General features: G+C 43.6%; 1 protein-coding gene across 1 annotated transcript in view; it reads right to left on the reverse strand.

Annotated features, from left to right (window-relative positions):
- The window catches only part of LOC124556261, a 189109-nt gene that overhangs the window by 27380 nt on the left and 138843 nt on the right, over window positions 1-22886 (reverse strand). Inside the window, exon 4 of the mRNA XM_047130247.1 lies at window positions 15298-15589. Coding sequence (XP_046986203.1) covers window positions 15298-15589 — 292 coding nt within the window. The remainder of the gene's footprint in view (window positions 1-15297; window positions 15590-22886) is intronic.

Below are 22886 nucleotides of genomic sequence, written 5' to 3' on the forward strand. Positions count from 1 at the left end.
TACAAGACCAGATCAGTCAATCATCCAGACCCTTTCGTCCGCAACTACTGAAAAGGCTGCTGCCTGTTTTCAGGAACTACACGTTTGTCGGGCCTCTCAACAGATACCCCTCCGTTGTGGTTGACCATACGGTATGGATATCTGTATCGCTGAGGCACACAAGCCCTCCCACCAACAGCAAGGTCCATGGTTCATGGGGAGAGGGATTTTCTAAATAAGTATTAGAAATTATTATTATTATAATAGGCATCTGCGTTTGTCTTTTCGGAATTGTGAGACAGATTATATTTACCAATACCATTCCATTTTTTTCCTTCCTTTGCAAGTGTACTGGAACTGTCCAGAGGCAGAACTATCGCAACAACACCATGGCCTAACCAGTCGATGATGCATTCTCCCCAAATGGTCTGTCGACAATGTGTTTTCCACACCCATCAATGCATCATTTGCTCAGCCTGGTCAATCATCTGGTCGTTATGGTCAACACTGTCACGGTTGCAATGGTCTGCACCATTGATGGCAGGATCACCATGGCGCAGCATGTGATCATTGCCAGGCTCCCCGCACATGGTACGTCACTCCAGCTGCTGGGACCTGTTTTCCATCTCCTGATACTAGCCTGCCAGTGCCCTGGATCACCTCATCATCACCCTGGGCTTATTCCAGTCCCCCAGCCCGCCCTAACAAGGAGCACCAGGTAAAGCACACACCTGATTGGAAGTATTCTGTTGTTGTAGGCCCTTCTGGGGATCGCAACTCATAAGCTCGCCTAATATGGACCACCGAGACCCTGATACTTTTCTTAACATGTGACTACCTGTTTTGGAAAGAGAGCTCCATGGAATCGTCAACAACCCGTGATATCCCACCACTGAGACTAATAAATTACGTTGGTGCTCATAAGTTCGTAACGTTTTTGTTCTGTATGTTGGTATGGCGCTTGTTATGGGTTTATTTATCGATTGTTACTTTTATTTGTAGTTTACCGTTGCTACTTGAGATTACATATCGTCATTCCATCATTTGAAGGTAGAGAGTGGAGCTGTGGACGGTAGAAAATGGCGTGCCAAGAGGAGAAATCAGAACATTTCCACCATATTCTACTGTCTGAATTCAACAGAGGGAGAAATGCAGTGCGGAGGGTACAAAAACCGGGCGTATGGGATATAGCATGCCCTAAGTCAAAATCACAAAAATCCCTGGGTGATCATATGTGCGTCTCTTCTTGCTCATCGTCTGTTGCCTTCAGAGCAACACCGACCATTCCTATCCTTTATCCTTACTGGTTACGAGAACTGGTGTCTTTGTGCTAACATAATGAACATAAAGGAATGGTAGAGCCCAAACGGAGCAGCATATCCTTGTACAAAGAATTGTGTGCATCCACACATCCACAGACGATAATTTTACGCATCGCGTTGAGCAGCGACGACGTGGTGTACTACGAATTGCTTCCCCGAGCTGTAACCATCACTGCTGAGATTTATTGTCAACAACTGAGCAGGAACAACAGCCCATGTAAAATGATGCTAGTCCATCATAGCACCTGCCTTCATTCTGCTAGATTAACGAAAAACACTATACAGTAGTTGGATTGGGAAGTCATTCCACACACATCTTATTCACCTGACCTTTTGCCCTCAGATTTTTACCTTTTCCCCTCTCTATCGAAAAATGTTCAAGGAACTTTCTTTTCGGATGAAAATGGGCTCCAAACATGGCTCGACGAGTTCTTCCCCTCAAAACACGTGATTTCTAGTCTCAGAATCTAACAGTTACCCAGCGTTGGCAGATTGTTGTAAATAGTGGAGGAGAATATACAGGGTTATTTTTTCGTCCGGGTACAAACTCTAGGGATTGATCGATGTGACGATATGGAACAAAAAAGGTTTAATGAACTTATGTCCAGGAGTGCATGGTTTCCATGCTAGAGATAATTTATTCAATCATACATTATTACAGAGACTCTGGTCTAATAAGCAGTGTATCATGCCGCCACAGTTACAGTATGTGCTGAAAATGGTTTCCACGTGCATCGACGCATGCGTGTATGTGCCGTATCATGTTCTGTCTCACATGTTCACATCGCCCAGGATGCATCTGAATAGTGTCAAAGGCAGCATGAATACGCTGATCCAGCGTCTCCACATCTGGAATGGTCTCTGCATATGTAATACTTTTGAGATGGCCCCATAACCAGAAATCGCACGGGTTGAGATCCAGTGAGCGAGCAGACTATACAACTGGACCCCTTGTCCGATCCACCAACCAGGGAAGACACAGTTGAGATGTGTCCGGATGTTAACGACGAAGTGGGCTGGAGCACCTTTATGTAGCAGCCACATAATCATCAATGGTACTTCTTCCACTAGGGGAGGCAAAGTCAAGCCGATGGTTCCAGCCTGTTAGGTGACGTGGAAGGAAGACTGGTCCTGAAATACGGTCGCCAGTTATCCCGGCCCATACATTCCGGCTGCACCGATGCTGATGATTCGCTGTCACCATATCATGAGGGTTCTGCATACTACCCCACATATGATTGTTTTGAAAGCCGAAGATACCACTCCACGTAAAGGTGGCCTCATCTCTCAGTAGGATGGATGACAAATCCCGGAATCGTGGTTGTCTGATGAAAAAACCAGCGACAAAACTGCTCACGATGTGGAAAGTCTGTCGTTAGTAAGCACTGCACACGCTGTAAGTGATAAGGTTAGTAACAACTGTCATGGAGAATGTTCCACGGTCATTTGGCTTACCCTGTACTGGCGGGCCAGCTGCCTGGTACTGACATGGCGCTCGTCTTCCACAGTGCTAATCATATTTTCCTCCAAGCCTGGAGTCCGAACATTTCGGTTACGTCCTTCGCGATTTCCTGCTTCCTGAAGCGACCCTGTCTCAGACAAACGGCGAAACATTATTGCAAACATTGAATGCTGTGGTTGTTGTTGGCCGGGATGGTCTCCTGATGCAACCTTGCTGTATGCCGCCCGTTGTCATTTGCCTTTCCGGAAGTAAACACAATGTCGGCAAACTCTCGATTCGAATACGGAACCATTATGTACAACGCTGTATCACATCCACTACATGGTAAGTCAGCAAGAGAAGTCAATCGGACAACATTACCAATGACTATGGCAGGAGAGGGCGCTAATCGTACAGCGCGTATTAGACCGTACAGTGAGTATTAGACCGTTGTCTCTGTAACAATGTGTGACTGAATACATGGTCTCCAGCATGGAAACTATGCATTTCCAGATATAAGTTCATTTGATCTTATTTGTTCTGTAGCCTCTCATTGATCAGTCCCTAGAGTTTATACACGGTAAAAGAAATTACCCTGTATAATTGATGACTAAAGTCTCTGTTAAGTGTATCTCTGGTGATTATTAAACTTAAGAAAAAACTCTACAAACTGATAGACCAACCCAACAGTACTATGTTGGAAACTCATGGATATCTCGAAAGAAGGTAGTAATGGTATTGAAGAAAAGACCACTGTCTACATCTGGGGGGGGGGGGGGATAATGGTGATATATTGCAGGACGATTCAATTATAGATTGGCTCAGAACTTTTATAATGAGCATCATAATGGGCTATTTTTTCTGAAATGTGTCTGGTAAGGTACTCAGCTGTGTACTTCACCTTCATGTGTATTAGCATGTCTATGGTCCAGGAAATGGTGGTGCCCAGTTTTATCCCTCTTCAAGTGGATATAGACGTTGAACAGCCAAGTATTAACGTCCAGAATACTACTGAAGGGGATGAATTTTGCTCTGCATGTTCGCTGCTGGTTTGCAATAGAAATTACCAAAAATATGTACATTGTACAAGTAAATACCAAATTTCTGATATATGCGAACATTGTAACTTCCATGGTATCAAATTCCTCGTTAAACTCCAGGACCCATCAAAAAATGAGAGGCAGAATTTTAATTCTCGTATTTCCAGCCTGGAGGTAGATGAAAGCAAACCACTGGAAGATGAAGGGCACACAGTACAGAACAAAAAGAAAGATGTAAACTATAAAGTAGTAAAAGCCCCCTACTTTTCAAAAGTAGCTGGTCCCTGCCCCAAGCACACAGATTTGCTGTTAATCTCCAAGGGTGAGACGCAACACTACATCAGGATCAGAAGCATGTCCCACCCACTTTCTGGCCAACTGAGTAAAAATAAAGGGCACGGCATTTTTGTCAGATGCCTCAACTCGTTGACTACGACTGAGTATTTAGAAAACCATCTAATTGCTTGTTCTAATCAGGAACCGATAAGTGTGGGAATGCCTACTTGAAGTTTAAGAACACCCACCAGTAGGAGCGCTGTCCCTTTGTCTTATATGCGGATTCCGAACGCCTTGTAGCTCCTGTGAAACGTTGTGAATGTGACAACACTACCTCCAACATTACCCTAACAGAACGACTAATGCCATATACTGCTGTGTATAAATTTGTATGCTCATATTACTCGAATCTTAACCAATTCGAATCGTATGTTGGGGATAATCCTGCGAGATGTTTGCTCACTGAGCGCGAAAATCTTGCATGGTGTGTCGATGCGATTCACTGCAACACATTCAATGACCGTATCGCAGGAGAATGGTACAATATACATGCAGGAAGTTGAGTGTCACATTTGTGGGATACTTCTGGACAGAAAAGAAAGGATTCCACATACAGACCCGTGTCCTTTAACAGGGAAGTTCAGTTGCAGAGTACACAGTGAATGCAACTTGAAATACCAACTGCCGTGACAAATACCCAATTTGAGAAGGTATGACGCTCATTTCATTGTAGAGCACTCGGGTAATGTAGGTGACGAAGTTATTGCCCTGCCCGATAACTTCAATGAATACGTCTCATTCTCCACTTACTAAGGACATTCCGCTCCGCTTCCTGCATTCACTAGATTTTATGCATGCACCTCTTCAAAAACTTGCTGAGACAGTGCGTTAGGAGGACATGCATATCAACAGAGCTGCAATCTTCGTGATGCGAAGTTTCAGCTTGTGACGAAGAAGGGATATTTGCTTACGAATACTTGGATTTGAAGGAGAGACTCAGCAAAACCATATTGCCAAGCATAGCCCCTTCACCAGTAAACTCGCAGGCAGAGCCATAACGGACACAGAGTATGCGCATGAAGTGAGTGTGTGGGAGGAGTTCGGAATTCCTAATTTAGACGAAAATGCAAGACTGTATAAGGACACAGAAGTACGCCTTCTCACGGATATTTTTGAGAAATTCCGAGTTGTATGTACGGGCACATGAACTCTGGATCCTGCTTTTTATTACACCGTGCCAGTGATTTTGTGGGACGCAATGTTAAAAAGCACAAGTGTCCGCATTAAACTAATAACTGTTGACAGACTACTCCATTTCAAACACATGATTCGTGGGGGGCTTTCCCTGTGTGTGCATAGGTACGCTAAGGTGAATAAGCAACGGATGAGTGGATGAGTGGGCAGAGTACAAAGCATTTAACTATTTGAGTTACATCCTATGCTTGGATGTGAAAAACTTGTGTGGGCGCCCCATGCGCCAGGCTCTGCCAATTGGAGGGTTTCGATGGCTGACCGAGAAGATCATCGCCAGATTAGATAAGTTCCAAGATGTGGCTGTGGATTCTGGTGAAGGATATGTCGCGGAGGTAGAACTGGCATATCTTACCAGTTTGCATTATGTACACAGCAACTTAACACACCAGAGTGAAAAGTCCCATGCATTGGTTCTGTCCCCAAGGTGATGGTGACGCTGGTGGGTAAAAAGAGACATTACGAAAACGGCAGCAGTGCTTCAGTTTGGCGATGCAGCTTATTACAGTCACCCACGCAATCTCCTTCGAACAGCCATGCAGGCTGGAGGAGTATATAATTGTCCATACCAAAAAATACAGCTCTTACGATGGGTGATTTTAAAAACGATCTCTTTAAATTAATGGTAAACTCAATATTCGGTAAAAGACGGAAGATCTGACAAATCATTGTTAAATTCATTTAGTTTGCCTTTGGGTTTGACGTCATGGCGCAAGAGCTTACATCGCCAAGCTGAAGTCTAAGCAGGCCACCATCTTCAGTCACGGATTAGTCGCTTCGGAGATGGCTAAGGTTTCTGGGGAGTTCCCAAAACCTTTTACTGTCAGTACGTGTATACTGGATCTTTCCAAACTCCACATGTACCGATTTCACTATGAGTTTGCGAAACTTAACTTCGCACAGACATTTTCATACACTGGGTGAAAGGCTGTGATCCGTATGAATTAACAAGGTGCCATCCCGACGCATTCAGCGCATCTGGATAGGCGACTGACAATCTTTGTGGCATTACACCTCAAAACAATTAAGTTATGTGTCTGATGAAAGATGAGGCGAATAGGAAGCAGATTGTCCAGTTTGTGGGGCTCAGATCGAAAAGACGGGCTAAGGGTGTGCATCGAGTGGTATCAATGGCTCTAACGTTCGAGGATTACAGGCAGTGTCTGCTCGATAGTTTTGGTGGTCCTCCCCATATGGTGTGGCTAGTAGTCTGCTAATAGCGAGATCGTGTTGTACCTACTGTATCATAGCTGAAAGTCTGTCTATCGTGCCATGACGACAAACGGTTCGTCTGTGGTAACGAGATTATCTCATTCTTATACTGTTCACTTGAAACACAACAGAGTGGACGCGCGTTTATACTCTATGTGTGTGTGGGATAGTAGTATGAGCTATTTGTTATAAGTGTGTATGCGTAAGCGTGCCCAAGTTAACTGCTAACGCACTATTTTTGTGTATGTAAATTGTACATACTGTATAGAAAAGAAACTTTTTACTATGAACACATCTATGTGTGTGTGTGTGTGTGTGTGTGTGTGTGTTTGTGTGTGTGTATGTGTGTGTGTGTGTGTGTGTGTGTGTGTGGTTTTTCCTTCACCTGCTGTTAATTGTCCCAATTAGTTTCATTTCCCATGTATCGCATGTATCGTATGAAAAAACGAAAATTGTACAGAAAAAAATGTTTGTTGTAAAAAAAATGAAAAAGTGAATTGTATAAAAAAGTATGTAAATAACCAATCAGAAAGAATAATGATTAAACGGGAAATGTACTATATAGAATCTTTACTAGTATCAGTGGAAATAATATTTTTGTATCTGGTAGTAGTATTGGTATCTCTGCACATATGCATACAATTTTCTATTAAAGTACAAAAAACAATGTATTCTAAAATAACTTTGAAAAATTATTGTTAAGGAAAAGAAATGTTAACAAGAATGTATTGTACAAAAACAGAAAAGTATTGTTAATAAACTATAAATTTGTTATATACCTGTTACTATTTACAAAGTAACACCCCAAACCAGCGCAATCCTTTCACTGCGTAGTACAGAGCACAGATGACGAGATTCGTGCAGCTGCTCGAGAGAGAGAGAGAGAGAGAGAGAGAGAGAGAGAGAGTAGAGAGAGAGAGAGAGAGAGAGAGAAGGGGGGAAAGAATATATTCCCGCCATTTTTTATATGCAGTTGCCCTAAATCCTTATCTGGGCTAGAAGTCGCACAGTGGATGGGTGACCATTTTCTCGCCAATGTGAGGTGTGGATGGATATGTGCCGGCCTTATCAAGAGAAAGGGGGAGGGGGGAGGGAGAAGTGGTGCATGCATCTGCGAATGAACATTGCATTGTGCTCCTTAACAACACAGGCACGGTAATATGGTATTTATTCACTGGTACCAGCCAGTGACTCAATTAAGATGTCCTCCCATCGAGGGAATTGCATAATGTGTACCAGTGCATATTGTCACTAATGAACAACGACGTACGAAAGTTTGGGTCTGGTCGTGAGTCGTACACGGGTACCCAAAGTGGTTAACAAGATCGTTGACGAACAGCGAGGAATCCGGGTTCGAGTCCCAGTGTTGCACAAAGTTTCATTGTTGTCATTCCATTATACAGTTGATGATTGCCCGTGTTCGCAGCTGCGTATACATTTCATGTGCAGCAGTTTTTCTCGCATCTCAGGGTTTATGTGTCATATCACCTGAACTCCTGGTGCGGCAGTTTACTTTAGAAAGAGATAATTTTTTTCCTTTCATCATTCGGTTGGGGAAGGGGGGGGGGGGAAGGGGGGGAGTGTCAGAGAGAAAAGGTATCGTAGAGCTTTGAAATTATGTGTGAATTTTGTTACAGGTCACTAATGGTGGGTCAGGAAGAAAGGTGCATGCTTTGAGAGATGATAGTATTAGTGATTGTGAACAAAAACATCATATGAAGGTATGTCCTCCTCTTAATGGTTTCTGTGGAAACTAATGAAATGGGGAACAGGACAAATGCAGGCTACAGTAAATGAAATGTTGTGATATAATGTTTTGTTCAATTGTGTACATTTCCTCACAAAAGAAGTTCAAAAAGTCCACCGTCAACTGAAATGCATTTTTCAGCTCTTGTAGATACGTGCTGTGTTGCTGATCTGATTTCATTCATACGGCCTTTACTTGAGCACACGCATGTAAAATACGAGCGAGAAGTTCCTCCTTTGTGTCCACTTTGCGCTTGAAGACTGCTCTCTTACGCCAACCTCAAAAACAGTAAACCAATGGAGTAAGCCCGGGTGATCTCGGTGGCCAAGAAATGAGTCCAAGGCGACCGATCCATTGCCCGGGATACGTTTCAGTGAGGTGCTGTGTCACTAACCGCACAAAAAACGAGTAGGAGGTCCGTCGCGCTGAAAATACATACGACACAGTGTTGGCAAAGAATATCCTCCAAGTATTCTTTATTACACATTCTGAAGGAAACCTAAAATAAATGGATCGATGAGCTGATCATCACTAATGATTGTGTATTAAAATGGTCCGTAAAGACAACGTAGCCTAATATCGCTTTGGTTGCATTCGCATTTGAGTGCTGGTGAAGAGACTGACGCCCGTGAGTTTCAAAGAGATCTATGTCGGATACAGTTAAGAAAAAGGCATCCCTTCACTTGAAGTTTTTTGTTAAAAATCACGAAATCTGTCTCCCCTGAGAGCATATACCTCTCCTCCTGCCTCGCCCTATATAGTCTGGCTATTTGCCTGTCGTGAACTACCCTTCTTTTTCACCTCCACCCCAACTCCGTTGAGACGTCGGTGGTTTTTACCCTCACAGTGGTTCTTTCCGGACAGTAAGTGCTATGTGTACCAAGTTTGGTTTAAATCGATCTAGTGGTTTAGGAGATGTGGAACATTCATACATACATATACACTATGAGATGAAAAGTATCCGGACACCTGCCTGAATATGACTTACAAGGTCGTGGCGCCCTCCATCGGTAATGCTGGAATTCAGTATGGTGTTGGCCCACCCTTAGCCTTGATGACAGCTTCCACTCTCGCACGCGTACGTTCAATCAGGTGCTGGAAGGTTTCTTGGGGAATGGCAGCCCATTCTTCACGGACTGCTGCACTGAGGAGAGGTATCGATGTCGGACAGAGAGGCCTGGCACGAAGTCGGCGTTCCAAAACATCCCAAAGGTGTTCCATGGGATTAAGGTCAAGACTCTGCGCAGGACAGTCCATTACAGGGATGTTATTCTCGTGTAAGCGCTCCGCCACAGGCCGTGCATTATGAACAGGTGCTCGATCGTGTTGAAAGATGCAATCGCCATCCCCGAATTGCTCTTCAACAGTGGGAAGCAAGAAGGTGCTTAAAACATATCAATGTAGGCCTGTGCTGTGATTGTGTCACGCGAAACAACAATGGGTGCAAGCCCCCTCCATGAAAAACACAACCACACCATAACACCACCGCGTCCGAATTTTACTGTTGGCACTAAACACGCTGGCAGATGACGTTCACTGGGCATTCGCCATACCCACACCGTGCCATCGGATCGCCACATTGTGTACCGTGATTCGTCACTCCACACAACGTTTATCCACTGTTCAGTCGTCCAATGTTCACGCTCCTTACACCAAGCGAAGCGTCGTTTGGCATTTACCGGAGTTATGTGTGGCTTATGAGCAGCCGCTCGACCATGAAATCGAAGTTTTCTCACCTCCCGCCTAAGTGTCATAGTACTTGCAGTGAATCCTGATGCAGTTTGGAATTCCTGTGTGATGGTCTGGATAAATATCTGCCTATTGCACATTACGACCCTCTTCAACTGTCGGCGGCCTCTGTCAGTCAACCGCCGAGGTCGGCCTGTACGCTTTTGTGCTGTACGGGTCCCTTCACGTTTCACTTCACTATCACATCGGGAACAGTGGACCTAGGGCTGTTTAGGAATGTGGAAATCTCGAGCGACAGCTAGTCACCTGACCACGTCCGAAGTCTGTTCGCGTAGTTCGCTGATATAGAGTATCTGGCAGTTGGCAGCGCAACGCACCTAATATGAAAAACGTATTTTGGGGGGGGGGGGGGGGGTGTCCGGATACTTTTGATCACATAGTGTATCTTTATAATATGAATGGATTTCTCTGTGATGCATAAGCGTAAAATAAAATAGAGTGAGAACGCAAATTGCACACTCGGTCATATCGACATTTTTGTATCCACATCAGTTCACATAATTTTCAGTTTATGATTTTTGATTTATTACTATCCAACATTAGACAGTTTCCAAATTGATTTTCTTTACGCGTCTACGCCCACCACCACACCAATGCCTTACTGCTTTGTGATGTTTCTGCTAAATTACTTCTTTTTCGTACAAAACTGTCAATTTTTTTCAGTCTGCAGATCGCTTTTTTTTCCCAAATCCATTCAGTCGCGCCCATCTTCTGATCATATGTTGTAGTCACAGGGTGACCTCTCGTAAGTAATTATCAGTTCACTGTCAATTTTTTTGGTTTCTTTGTGAGTATATGACGGTGAACGGCAGCTTACTCTGTAACTATAACAACTGCTCTGAAGATAGGCCACATTGCTCGAAGCCGGTAATGTGGAAACGAAAACCAGCGATGTGCAGACTTAGAAGTGAGAGAATATTATATAAATAATGGTCAAGGATACTCTAGTGACAAATACGTCCAGTTCTGATAGATTTTACTTTTGCCGAAATAAATTTCTGCCGCATAATAGGCATGAGCTCATAAATTTCGAGTAATTTTTAATCGTGGTATACTTCAATGTTTAGTGTCCCGTATCCTCCATTAGCAATTACTACATTGCTAACATCAACATTCCTAAGTCAGCATTTACTGACCCGTGTGTTAGCAGCCATTTCCATCTCTAACTTTGGCTTCGAAAAGAATACAACTCAAGTTAAATTATTGTTGTGAACCTTTTATATTGCTTTCGGTAACCTGAAGTTCTCTGTGAGTCCACTTATGCATCTAAAGATGCAAGATATCCGATTTAACGTACTCACTCGTTTTGTCGCAGACGTTTTCCGTGCGAAACCGCAGAACAATTAAACATCTTATACTCACCAAATCGATAACCGGCATACGATACTGAGGAGTAAAGGCTGTCGCTGTGATATCAAGAGAGGGAGATCCTGTAGAACTTTGAAGCCTGTGATGTTCTACGGCGGACTACTGACAAAGACATCTGTTGCGAAAATATTTTTACATGTAACTGTTATTACTGTCGGGTCAGGCAGTGGAATAAATTATTATCACGGTTTGATTACACACGACATTTTAGCGTGAAGAGAAAATGGAGTTTAAAATAATTACAGAATGTTGAATTATGTAAACTATGTTCTGAATTTATACCGCGTGAAGCTTACCGCAATACCATTGGTACAGATTGGAATGTACTGTACATGCACGCAGAAGACAGTTTCATCTGCATATTGCTGCTGCCTACAGCAGTGTCGACCTGCATAACTCTCAGAACTAGGAATTCAGAGGCGAAGTTAGCTATTGCATTAGTGACCGACTCGGACCTGGCCATTGCGGCGTCTGCAGGCAGGTGTTCGTCAAAGGATGGACAATATCTCGACACGGACTTGCAGGGTAGCAATCTTCAACTGTTCTAATTAGATTTATTCGTTTACTTAGGTGCGATCAGTATCGGGACAGTGTAACTTGAACAACTCAGAAGTACAGGCGTTCTTGTATCAATACACAGGCCGTTGGGACCCCACAATCTGTCCACCAAAGAATGATAAATATCCTCAGCACCTTCTGTCAGATTAAACATGTTACCATAAATTGCGGGGATGCACAGAGGTTCGTTGGAAGTTTGCCGACAGATGAGATGATCATAACACAATGATTGCAATCTACTTCGCAGAGTGACACATTCATTCAGAATGTTAAGTAATATGTTCTTCCAAAGCAATGTACGCTTGACTCCACATTTATGAGTGTTTACTCTAGTCCCTATGGAACAGCCCACGTTACTGAGACACTGTAAGAAAAAGATTTTGTGAAAATCGTGTAGCCTGCACATTAGCAAGAACTTTATCTCATAGAGAAGGCTTTCAAGAGACTTATTGCAAAAAAGATTCCACCACATTGTCGCTTAAAGATAAGCAAATAGCATAAATGACTAATGTTACATACAGCTACAGAAATGATCAGTAAAATTGTGGAGGACAGATCACGTGTCGCTTTCGACAGTGGCAACACTCATTACTGAATTGTTAGCGGATCCGGAGAAATGACAGCTCTGCACATAGTACGTATTGCTCCGAATGCAGGGGTGAGGTGTGTGGGGAAGGGGGGGGGGGGGGTTGCCTCTATCTGCGATGCTGAACTACTGCCATAGATGTTAGTGTTGCCTCTTAGTCTCCCAGTTCAAAGATTAATTAAATGCTAAAATGACATGTTTGTGCATTTCATCTAAGAAATAGGGAAGCTAAAAGAAAACACAACATCACTTTTAGAGGGGAACCACTGTGTCACACCCAAATACCTTCGAGAAAAGGGCACTGTTCCATTACATTTAAGCCCGCTACAAAGAAATAATGCACAAATTTACAGCCACCAGCTGGAGCACTCAAATCAAACATGCTTGGCACATCTGCCCTAGCACAATGTCTCTCCGCAGCAGAATAATCGGCACCATCTTGGCAAAATTCTGTACGTGCCAATCAGATTTGTGCAGTTTTGAACGGTACTGGACGCACTGTGACAGGCTACCTACGACCAACTCCTGTCACTAAGCTGTGCCAAATTATGAGTGGAGCTCCAAGTATTTGCAGGAAAGCAGCTCCAAACTGGAGAAGAATAAACAGGAAACTGATCCTAGGCATCCCTTATTTGGCTACGGGTCTCAGTGACCAAGACTCAGTTCGAGGAATAACTTTACGCAGAAGTCTAGAGAAGTTCCTTCGTGTTCCTGAACTTGCCGAGTGGAGCTTTGTCGAGATTCCCTGCCTGAGGCACGGGGAACGAATGTCAAAGACGAACCAGCGATGTGCTCACACTTGCCTTAGGCGACATGTAAGACGCTGAGAAGACTGAGAAATGGGGTCTCGTGATGCAAAGCCAACCTCAGAGGAGTTAGTGACCAGCATGACTAACAACATCTGCTTGTGTCCAGAACCCACCGGATATGTTTACTACCAGTGGTCTTGTAGTAGCTAACAAAACAACAGCCATAATCGCCGAATACTGTGCTCTCCATAGAATAAGAAAAGAACTATCTTGTTGGTTGCTTTTTTCTTTATGTTCCTGTCTGTATTTCATTGAAGATTGCATGAAACTGATTGTTTGTATGTCATTCATCTGTTTGTATATTACACTACTGGCCACTAAAATTGCAACACCACGAAGATGACGTGTTACAGACGCGAAATTTAACCGACAGGAAGAAGATGCTGCGATATGCAAATGATTAGCTTTTCAGAGCATTCACACAAGGTTGGCACCGGTGGCGATACCTACAACGTGCTGACATGAGGAAAGTTTCCAACCGATTTCTCATACACAAACAGCAGTTGACAGGCGTTGCCTGGTGAAACGTTGTTATGATGCCTCGTGTAAGGAGGAGAAATGCGTACCATCACGTTTCCGACTTTGAAAAAAGTCGGATTGTAGCCTATCGCGATAAAGGTTTATCGCATCGCGACATTGCTGCTCGCGTTGGTCGAGATCCAATGACTGTTAGCAGAATATGGAATCGGTGGGTTCACGAGGGTAATACGGAACGCCGTACTGGATCCCAACGGCTTCGTTTTCACTAGCAGTCGAGATGACACGCATCTTATCCGCATGGCTGTAACGGATCGCGCAGCCACGTCTCGATCCCTGAGTCAACAGATGGGGACGTTTGCAAGACAAAAACCATCTGCACGAACAGTTCGATGACATTTACAGGAGCATGGACTATCAGCTCGGAGACCATGGCTGCGGTTACCCTTGACGCTGCATCACAGAAAGGAGCGCCTGCGATGGTGTACTCAACGACGAACCTGGGTGCACGAATGGCAAAACGTCATTTTTTCGGATGAATCCGAGTTCTGTTTACAGCATCATGATGGTCGCATCCGTGTTTGGCGACATCGCGGTGAACGCAAATTGGAAGCGTGTATTCGTCATCGCCATACTGGCGTATCACCCGGCATGATGGTATGGGGTGCCATTGGTTACACGCCTCTGTCACCTCTTCTTCGCATTGACGGCACTTTGAACAGTGGACGTTACATTTCAGATGTGTTACGACCCGTGCCTGTACCCTTCATTCGATCCCTGCAGAACCCTAAATTTCAGCAGGATAATGCACGACCGCATGTTGCAGGTCCTGCACGGGCTTTTCTGGATACAAAAAATGGTCGACTGCTGCCCTGGGCAGCACATTCTCCAGATCTCTCACCAATTGAAAACGTCTGGTCAATGGTGGCCGAGCAACTGGCTCTTCACAATACGCCAGTCAGTACTCTTGATGAACTGTGGTATCGTGTTGAAGCTGCATGGGCAGCTGTACCTGTACACGCCATCCAAGCTCTGTTTGACTGAATGGCTAAAATATCTCTGAGCACTGTGGGACTTAACATCTATGGTCATCAGTCCCCTAGAACTTAGAACTACTTAAATCTAACTAACCTAAGGACATCACACAACACCCAGTCATCAAGTTTTGACTCAATGCCCAGGCGTATCAACGCCGTTATTACGGCCAGAGGTGGTTGTGCTGGATACTGACTTTCTCAAGATCGATGCACCCAAATTCCGTGAAAATGGAATCACATGTCAGTTCTAGTATAATATAATTGTCCAATGAATGCCCGTTTATCATCTGCATTTCTTCTTGGTGTTGCAATTTTAATGGCCAGTAGTGTATTAATGCTGTACTAGTATTGCAATAATTTCATGAACTCGACACGTAAAATAAAATAAATTAATAAACTAACTGCAACACATTACATGGCAGTTAATTGCATCTGGGAAGCAAACTGTCTGGCTCGTACCCGTACGACATATGCTCCCGCAGCGGCGAGCCCTTGGGGACGGCAAGATAGGTCATGCCGTGGGGCACCAGGATGATCTCTGAGAGCGCGCATTTCCCGCGTTCACTGAACGTGCGCAGGATGAGCGGGTACATCGTTACCGCCTCCGCCTGGAATGCGAACAGCGACGTGCGCATCCGCTCCACGCCCACATCGATCTGGTAGTAGGCTGGCCGTTTCGCTGTCGGCGGGAACACCTTGCGTACGAACAGCTCGCGCACAACTGGATCTGTCGATTTCTGAAAATTTTACAAAGAGAAATAAAACATCCAAAATCAACACTATAAGTTACCACATCAATGCAAGACACTACTTTCCACTAGAAATACAGAACATTTATGGAAGACAATTATACAGGGTGGTCAGAAACAGTCTGAGAAGTTTGAAATGGTGCTGCAGGGTAGATAGTGTTGAGAAATAATTGTTTTCGAGATAATTAGTGTGGAAGTTAACGTCAAGCAGATGCGAGCGCAAATTCAAGTGACTCGCCAGATACAATTAGTATCAGTTGATCCCATAGCGTAGATGATAGCGTACGAGAGTGCTCGGCCTTTGATTCTGGCTCGTTCCTTCCTACTGTGCCATGTTAAATTTTTATATTACTCTCTTTTTCGGTTTTAGGGTACCAAACGAAGAACACTTTTGTCGGCACCGTCACTAGCGGTCAGCTTGAATTTGTGCGCGCAACGGCCTCATTAGCTAACTTCAATGCTAATTAACTCTGAAACTGCACAACGTATCGATTTTTTTCCTTAACATTATTTCTCGGTGCATCCTACCCTGCAACAGCTTTAGAAGCTTTTCAAACTGTTTCTGACCATCCTGTGAATCCTATGGTCCATCTAAGTAGGTTTCTGGCGCTGACGTGGGGCAAGTTCTGTGCTAATCACAAGTATTACCCGTCAAAGCGAACTCGAGACTGGGACAGGGAGGAATCACAGTCCTGCTTAGAACCGAGACACAGAATGGGAGATAGTAAAAGCGTACACTCCAGCATTCTACAAGTGGAACGCTGTTATAGGCTGCACGTCTATATGCGAGTGGCCTGCATAGTAAAATGACTAAACATTGTTCTTGACAATACTACTCGCCCACCATCAGAGTGACAACAGTAATTCACAGAGTAACTTTCATGAACCGACGTTTCGTTGGAACGAACGACTGGCCCCTTTAATTTTAGTGCTTCGTATTTTGCTAAAGATCGGTACGTATGGGGCGGTATGGGCTACCTAATATGTTCCAAAAACACACGCATAAAAATGGAATTTTCCCGGAGTTCATACATCGCGTTCTATTGGTGATAGGAAGGTAGGGTAAATTATTTTGGTTAGCCCTTGGGCAATTGACCATTTGTATGGAAGGATCGTCTTACTGTAACTGTCCTACAATACGGGGCCAAAGTTTGAATATTACAAACTTCCTGCACCTTATGCAGATGGAGCAAATCGGATGGTTCTTTGTGCATTAGATTTGGATTACGGTGCGCCCTAAGAGGTTTATGGAGGCACCATTTAGTTCATGGGCGGTTTGTGAGGAAACATGAAAAACATGATGTTCGGGTAACAAAACCGAGCCACTGATTCCAAGACGACAATGCACAGCAGATGGCTGAGATACGAAGTTATCCTACTTGTACACGTAAAATACTCACGTGAAATCCGATGCGCCCCGGAAATGTCGTTTATAAAGTGACGTAGCACGCAGAAGTATGCCGTAAAGTGTCTCCATTATCATCAGAAGGGTTCTGGGAACCCCATGTTGTTGTAGTGCTGAAGCACACGCAACATTTTTGTGCACATAAAATCCGGCCAGAGGTGTAAAAGTCTATAGTTTTGCGTTATTTTAATTTCATATAAGTAAGCTATCAAAATTTAACTGACCCATAAAATTCTTTTCGAGTGAGTGAGATTCCTTGCTGCAGCACAGAAAAGGGAACCAGCAGAAAAATGCTCCTACCGGAGCACAGAAAAGGCGAATATGTTTCTGTTTATTAAAATAATGACTGAAAAATGCTCAAGTCCTTCATTCTACCTTCCTCAGCAGCTTTAAAAATTTTACGAAGAATTTTTGTATGCGAACATATTCGCACTTTTTTATACCGAGAAAGGAGAGAGTGGCAGTGGGAAAGAGAAGGAAAAGTAATAAATACTAGAGGACTGTAGACAGTGGTTATGGTACAGAAAGAGAGAAGGTGACAATGGCGTTGTGAGAGAAAGAATGAGACAATGGCAGTGGAACATAGTTGAGAGTGACAAAACAGAGCTAGGAAAAAGTGAAAGAGACAGTGCCAGTGGGAGAGGAATAAAGATAAAGAGAAAGTGAAAGTAGGTGGCAGCCAGTGATAATGAGAGACAGAATCTATGATAATAACAACGAGGAAGAGAGAGATAGTGACACTGAGACGAGGCGGCAACAGTGGGAAGGGATGAATGAGATAAAAGTAGTAAGAGAGGGCAACAGGGAGACAGTGAAAGTGAGAGGAGACAGTATTAGTACGACAGAAAGAAGGAGACTGTGGTTGTGAGAGTTACAGAGACACAAAGAGATAACAACAATGTGTTGGGCTGAATGAGAAAAACAATGGGCAAGTGGGACTGGACGGAATAGTGGGTATGGGCGAGGTTCAGTTAAGGGAGCTTGTGTGAGTGAGCGGTGCATTGCACGTTAAAAAGAGCGCCAATACCATCTCATCTCATACTTTTTGGGAAAATATTTAAAGGTGCTGACGAATATAGAATGAACTGGTACGCCACTTTTCACTCAGAGTCTTTAAATAAACATGAGCATGATCACCTTTTTGTGCTCCTATAGTAGTATTTTGCCTCTGGTATAATGTAGTAAGCACTTTTTTAAACTATGTGGTAGCGTTAGCACACATAACGACGCATATACAGGGTGTTACAAAAAGGTACGGCCAAACTTTCAGGAAACATTCCTCACACACAAATAAAGAAAAGATGTTATGTGGACATGTGTCCGGAAACGCTTAATTTCCATGTTAGAGCTCATTTTAGTTTCGTTAGTATGTACTGTACTTCCTCGATTCACCGCCATGATTTCATACGGGATACTCTACCTGTGCTGCTAGAACATGTGCCTTTACAAGTACGACACAACATGTGGTTCATGGACGATGGAGCTCCTGCACATTTCAGTCGAAGTGTTCGTACGCGTCTCAACAACAGATTCGGTGACCGATGGATTGGTAGAGGCGGACCAATTCCATGGCCTCCACGCTCTCTTGACCTCAACCCTCTTGACTTTCATTTATGGGGGCATTTGAAAGCTCTTGTCTACGCAACCCCTGTACCAAATGTAGAGACTCTTCGTGCTCGTACTGTGGACGGCTGTGATACAATACGCCATTCTCCAGGGCTGCATCAGCGCATCAGGGATCCCATGCGACGAAGGGTGGATGCATGTATCCTCGCTAACGGAGGACATTTTGAACATTTCCTGTAACAATGTGTTTGAAGTCACGCTGGTACGTTCTGTTGCTGTCTGTTTCCATTCCATGATTAATTTGATTTGAAGAGAAGTAATAAAATGAGCTCTAACATTGAAAGTAAGCGTTTCCGGACACATGTCCACATAACATATTTTCTTTCTTTGTGTGTGAGGAATGTTTCCTGAAAGTTTGGCCGTACCTTTTTGTAACACCCTGTATTCTGGCACCTTTAGAAACTAAGTATCATAGAACAATTTTTGTGACATTGCTTGATAACCTTGAGATCCAGTTCACTGCGAAAAAACCTTTGAAGTTTTCGCGAAGTTGATGCTTTGTCATTAAAAATAAGCTGCTCATGTGTGCTTGCTATCTGTCTTGTTCTTGAAAGCCACTTTGAATGGTTGAGGATTCTCGTTGTTAATTACTCATGAAACCTTCCACCTTTCCTGTTTCTAGCTATGATCAGGTTTCTATACACGTATTTGGACTACTAGAGTGCTCAACACTTAACAGTGGGGACACAGACATTAATAGGAAACGTGACGTTACAGACAGAAGCGTACAGCTTAAGCACGGGACTTCTTTATGACTGGTACCTTTTACTGACAACAAATATCACTCTTCGAGTTGGTGTTATTAATAAGAGGTTTAAATCCCCCGCAGATGGATAGAATATTGTATGACATCGTAATTTAAAGATTTACAGTGTAAATGAATAAACCTTTTGCTGAACTCAGTTGTAATTATGGGCTAACATATGAGAAACCAGGCTGCCTTTACTAGTGATGATTACCAATACACAGAATGATTATAAGTGCAGCTACACAGGAAGGCCCAGTATGGGCGGTAATTATCATATGGCAGCGAAACTTGGTATATATCCTAATGCATTAATGCGGGACCTATTTAACTGGAAAAAAATTAGTTCCAATTTTGGCCACCTGGTGCGAATCTGGCGCTGTATAGCATTTCGTCGAGCTCTCCATATTGAACAACTAGTCAATGCCTTTATCACTCGTTTAACCTCTTCTGCCCAAGTCCCGTTTCCTGATCTATTACATATGGAAACACTTTTATGCGTCTTTCGTGCATTCACAGCTCCAGATTTGCACCTAGTGGCCAAAATTGGAACTAATTTTTTCCCAGCGTAAAGCTGTTCCGCATTAATGTATTATAATATCTACCAAGTTTCGCTGCGATACGACAATTTCAACCTCGTATGTGGACTATTGAAGTAAGAAAAGAAGTAATTCACTGATTAACCTAAACGCCCATGACTTTGGACACAAAAAAGCGGCGCAGGAGAGGCGGGAGGATAAATGGGACAGTGAGGGAAAGCAATACGTTCACAAACCAGTTCATGTGAAAAATAAAATTAGAAGCATCATTCTTCACTTCGACTATTAACAACATGTTTATAACAAGCCCACCAGAGAGAGCATGTTTCCACTCCGTCGGTGGCCATGAGTTTGCAAATATACATCAAGTCTTTTAAATCCGATTTTGAGAAAAGAGAGTAAATGATATTGTACAGGCGTATAGGTACTCGTTCAGCATGGAATGCCACGTATTATTCGCCAACTCGACAGTTTAGGTGCTCATTTTCGAAACAGAAACACATGTGTCTCTGACTACAGGCATTCTACAACACATGTAGAGAGGGTAACTGCGGTACCAAAATTAACACTTTCTGGTGGTTGAGAGCAAGTGGACAGGAAACAATTAGTGACTCAAATTTAGAGCAAAAACGAGTCTGATGGACTCGTGATGACACGTAGTAACCATAAGGGAAGGTTCAAAAGTCTCGATTAAAAATTGTGAGTGAACGTGTTGTTTAATAAGTGCTGAAGGCATATGCAACTTAAATTTTATGGCGATTCAACACTACGTGTGAAGTCGTTGAACAATGATGCAAGTCTATAACATGACAACTCTAACCATACAGAGGTAAAGGGCGCTAACTATACGAACTATTACAGCAAGATATAATATTATCATTCACCTGGTACTTGAATAGCCAGACCTAAAGGATGTACAGACATAGGCTATGTGTCACTTCCGAACACTAGAGCAGTTGCCCGCAAATGACAAAGGTCCCGACTTCGATTCTCGTTCCGGCACACAGTTTTATTCTGCCATGACGCTTCAAACACAAAGATGGTTATATCGTCCGTTCAGATGACTCTCATTAGAAATTAACGTGGAATAAACCTTAAACTAACCCGTGAGGCTCACAGTGAATTCAGTCTGGGGATACATTTAGATAATCATGACCACACCGTTCTCCTAGTTATCGTAGCTACAGTTCGGATCAGAATAAAAGCGCCCTCGCGGAGCTCTCATTTTTCACACCCGTGGACTATTACAAAAGACATAAAGAATTCTCCCTAACATTATTCAGCTGAAAAGAAAACGTTTCGTATTACGATCGCTGAAAAACGAGACATCCTGATACCCATATCCGGAAATATACAGTGTGTTCGCAAAAACACAACTGTTCATACTCACCGCTGCGGCCCAACTGTGGCCACATCGGCCGCGCCAGAGCGCTTGGGGAGCCCAATGTGGTGGGGGTTAGCAAAGAGGCACGAACGAGCCTCTGGCCAACATAACGGCCCGAACACGAAAACTCTCCTTAGCGTCACCTATGGATGTGGACAAACCTCTCTGCTTTCTTTTATCAGCATATCAAATTGACATAACTACCATATTATGCTACGCCGGCCGGTGTGGCCGAGCGGTTCTAGGCGCTTCAGTCTGGAACCGTGCGACCGCTACAGTCGCAGGTCCGAATCCTGCCTCGGGAATGGATGTGTGTGTTGTCCTTAGGTTAGTTAGGTTTAAGTAGTTCCAAGTTCTAGGGGACTGATGACCTCAGATGTTAAGTCCCATAGTGCTCAGAGCCATTTGAACCATATTATGCTACAGTGTACGGTTACCCATGAAACTTTCAAATTAAACCTCATCATGCAGCCATGCACCCATTGCTTTCATACACAGCACGGGGAGAGGCACAAACATGTATTCATACTAGATGGACATAAAACACCTCTCTCCTCCAAAGACATATCACCTTCATTTACAGGCAACTTGTGGCGTCAGCTGCAGATAATCCACACAGTGAGAGACTTTCTGTATGAAACGGTTCTAATAAACTTGTTTCATTGTATTGTTTATTATATCGCTGAAATTACTACGAAATAACGCCTTTATCCATGTCATCAATGGGATACTTTGTTTCTTCTTCTTCGACGTAGATACTTGGATCACATACTCCACTCAGAATCGATCCCGCCTTCGTAACTTGAACATCATAGACTTTAAAAATTTGTTTGCACGTTCCGTCATCCTTCCCATCAGCGTTATTGCTCCCTTCTCCGTCTCATCAATACATTTATTGGCGTTAATAGCAAACCGTCTTGGCTTACGTCAAACACATTTACGTGCCTCCACTGCAAGCTAGTAATGGGGACTACTTTCAACTGCACGTAGTCAAGTGACCGAATTAGTTTCCGACACGGCTGGGTTTATGGTCTCTTTGCCGAGTAATGTATGTGTTGCACAACTTTCAATGCATTTCCCTTTTTAGTGCAGTTTGCAACGATCCTACATAAACTGGTATTGCCTTAATGGAAGAACACCTTATTTTTTGTGCCTCTGTGTTTAGACAGTCATAAACAAGGAATTTATTCGACTGTTATGTGGTACATATGACTGAGATCACTTGGCCTGTGTCGAACTCTAGTGGCAGTTTGGATAGGTCTGTCTTCTGACTGGAGGAAAATGATTTGGAAGTGCAAACAAGAGCCTTCTATTGACTGATTTCAATTGGGTACTACAGACCTTCAACTTGACGGGAACCCCAAAAGCTAAGAAGGTTTAAGGATTGCTAGTCGACGGAGTTCCGGAGTAGACTGAAGGCATTAGCAGCGTGACGATGGCTGAATCAAGAATCTGCAAATTAGAGAGTAAGACCATGAGGAAGAGATGTGCTGGACAGAGACCGGCGTCTGAACAACTCTTCACGGAGGATGTCAGTCTGGCAAAAGACGAAGACACCGAATTCTCCTTAACCATTACTTCCATGG

Source organism: Schistocerca americana, chromosome X (genome assembly GCF_021461395.2).
Source record: "Schistocerca americana isolate TAMUIC-IGC-003095 chromosome X, iqSchAmer2.1, whole genome shotgun sequence".
NCBI classification, from domain to species: Eukaryota; Metazoa; Arthropoda; class Insecta; order Orthoptera; family Acrididae; genus Schistocerca; species Schistocerca americana.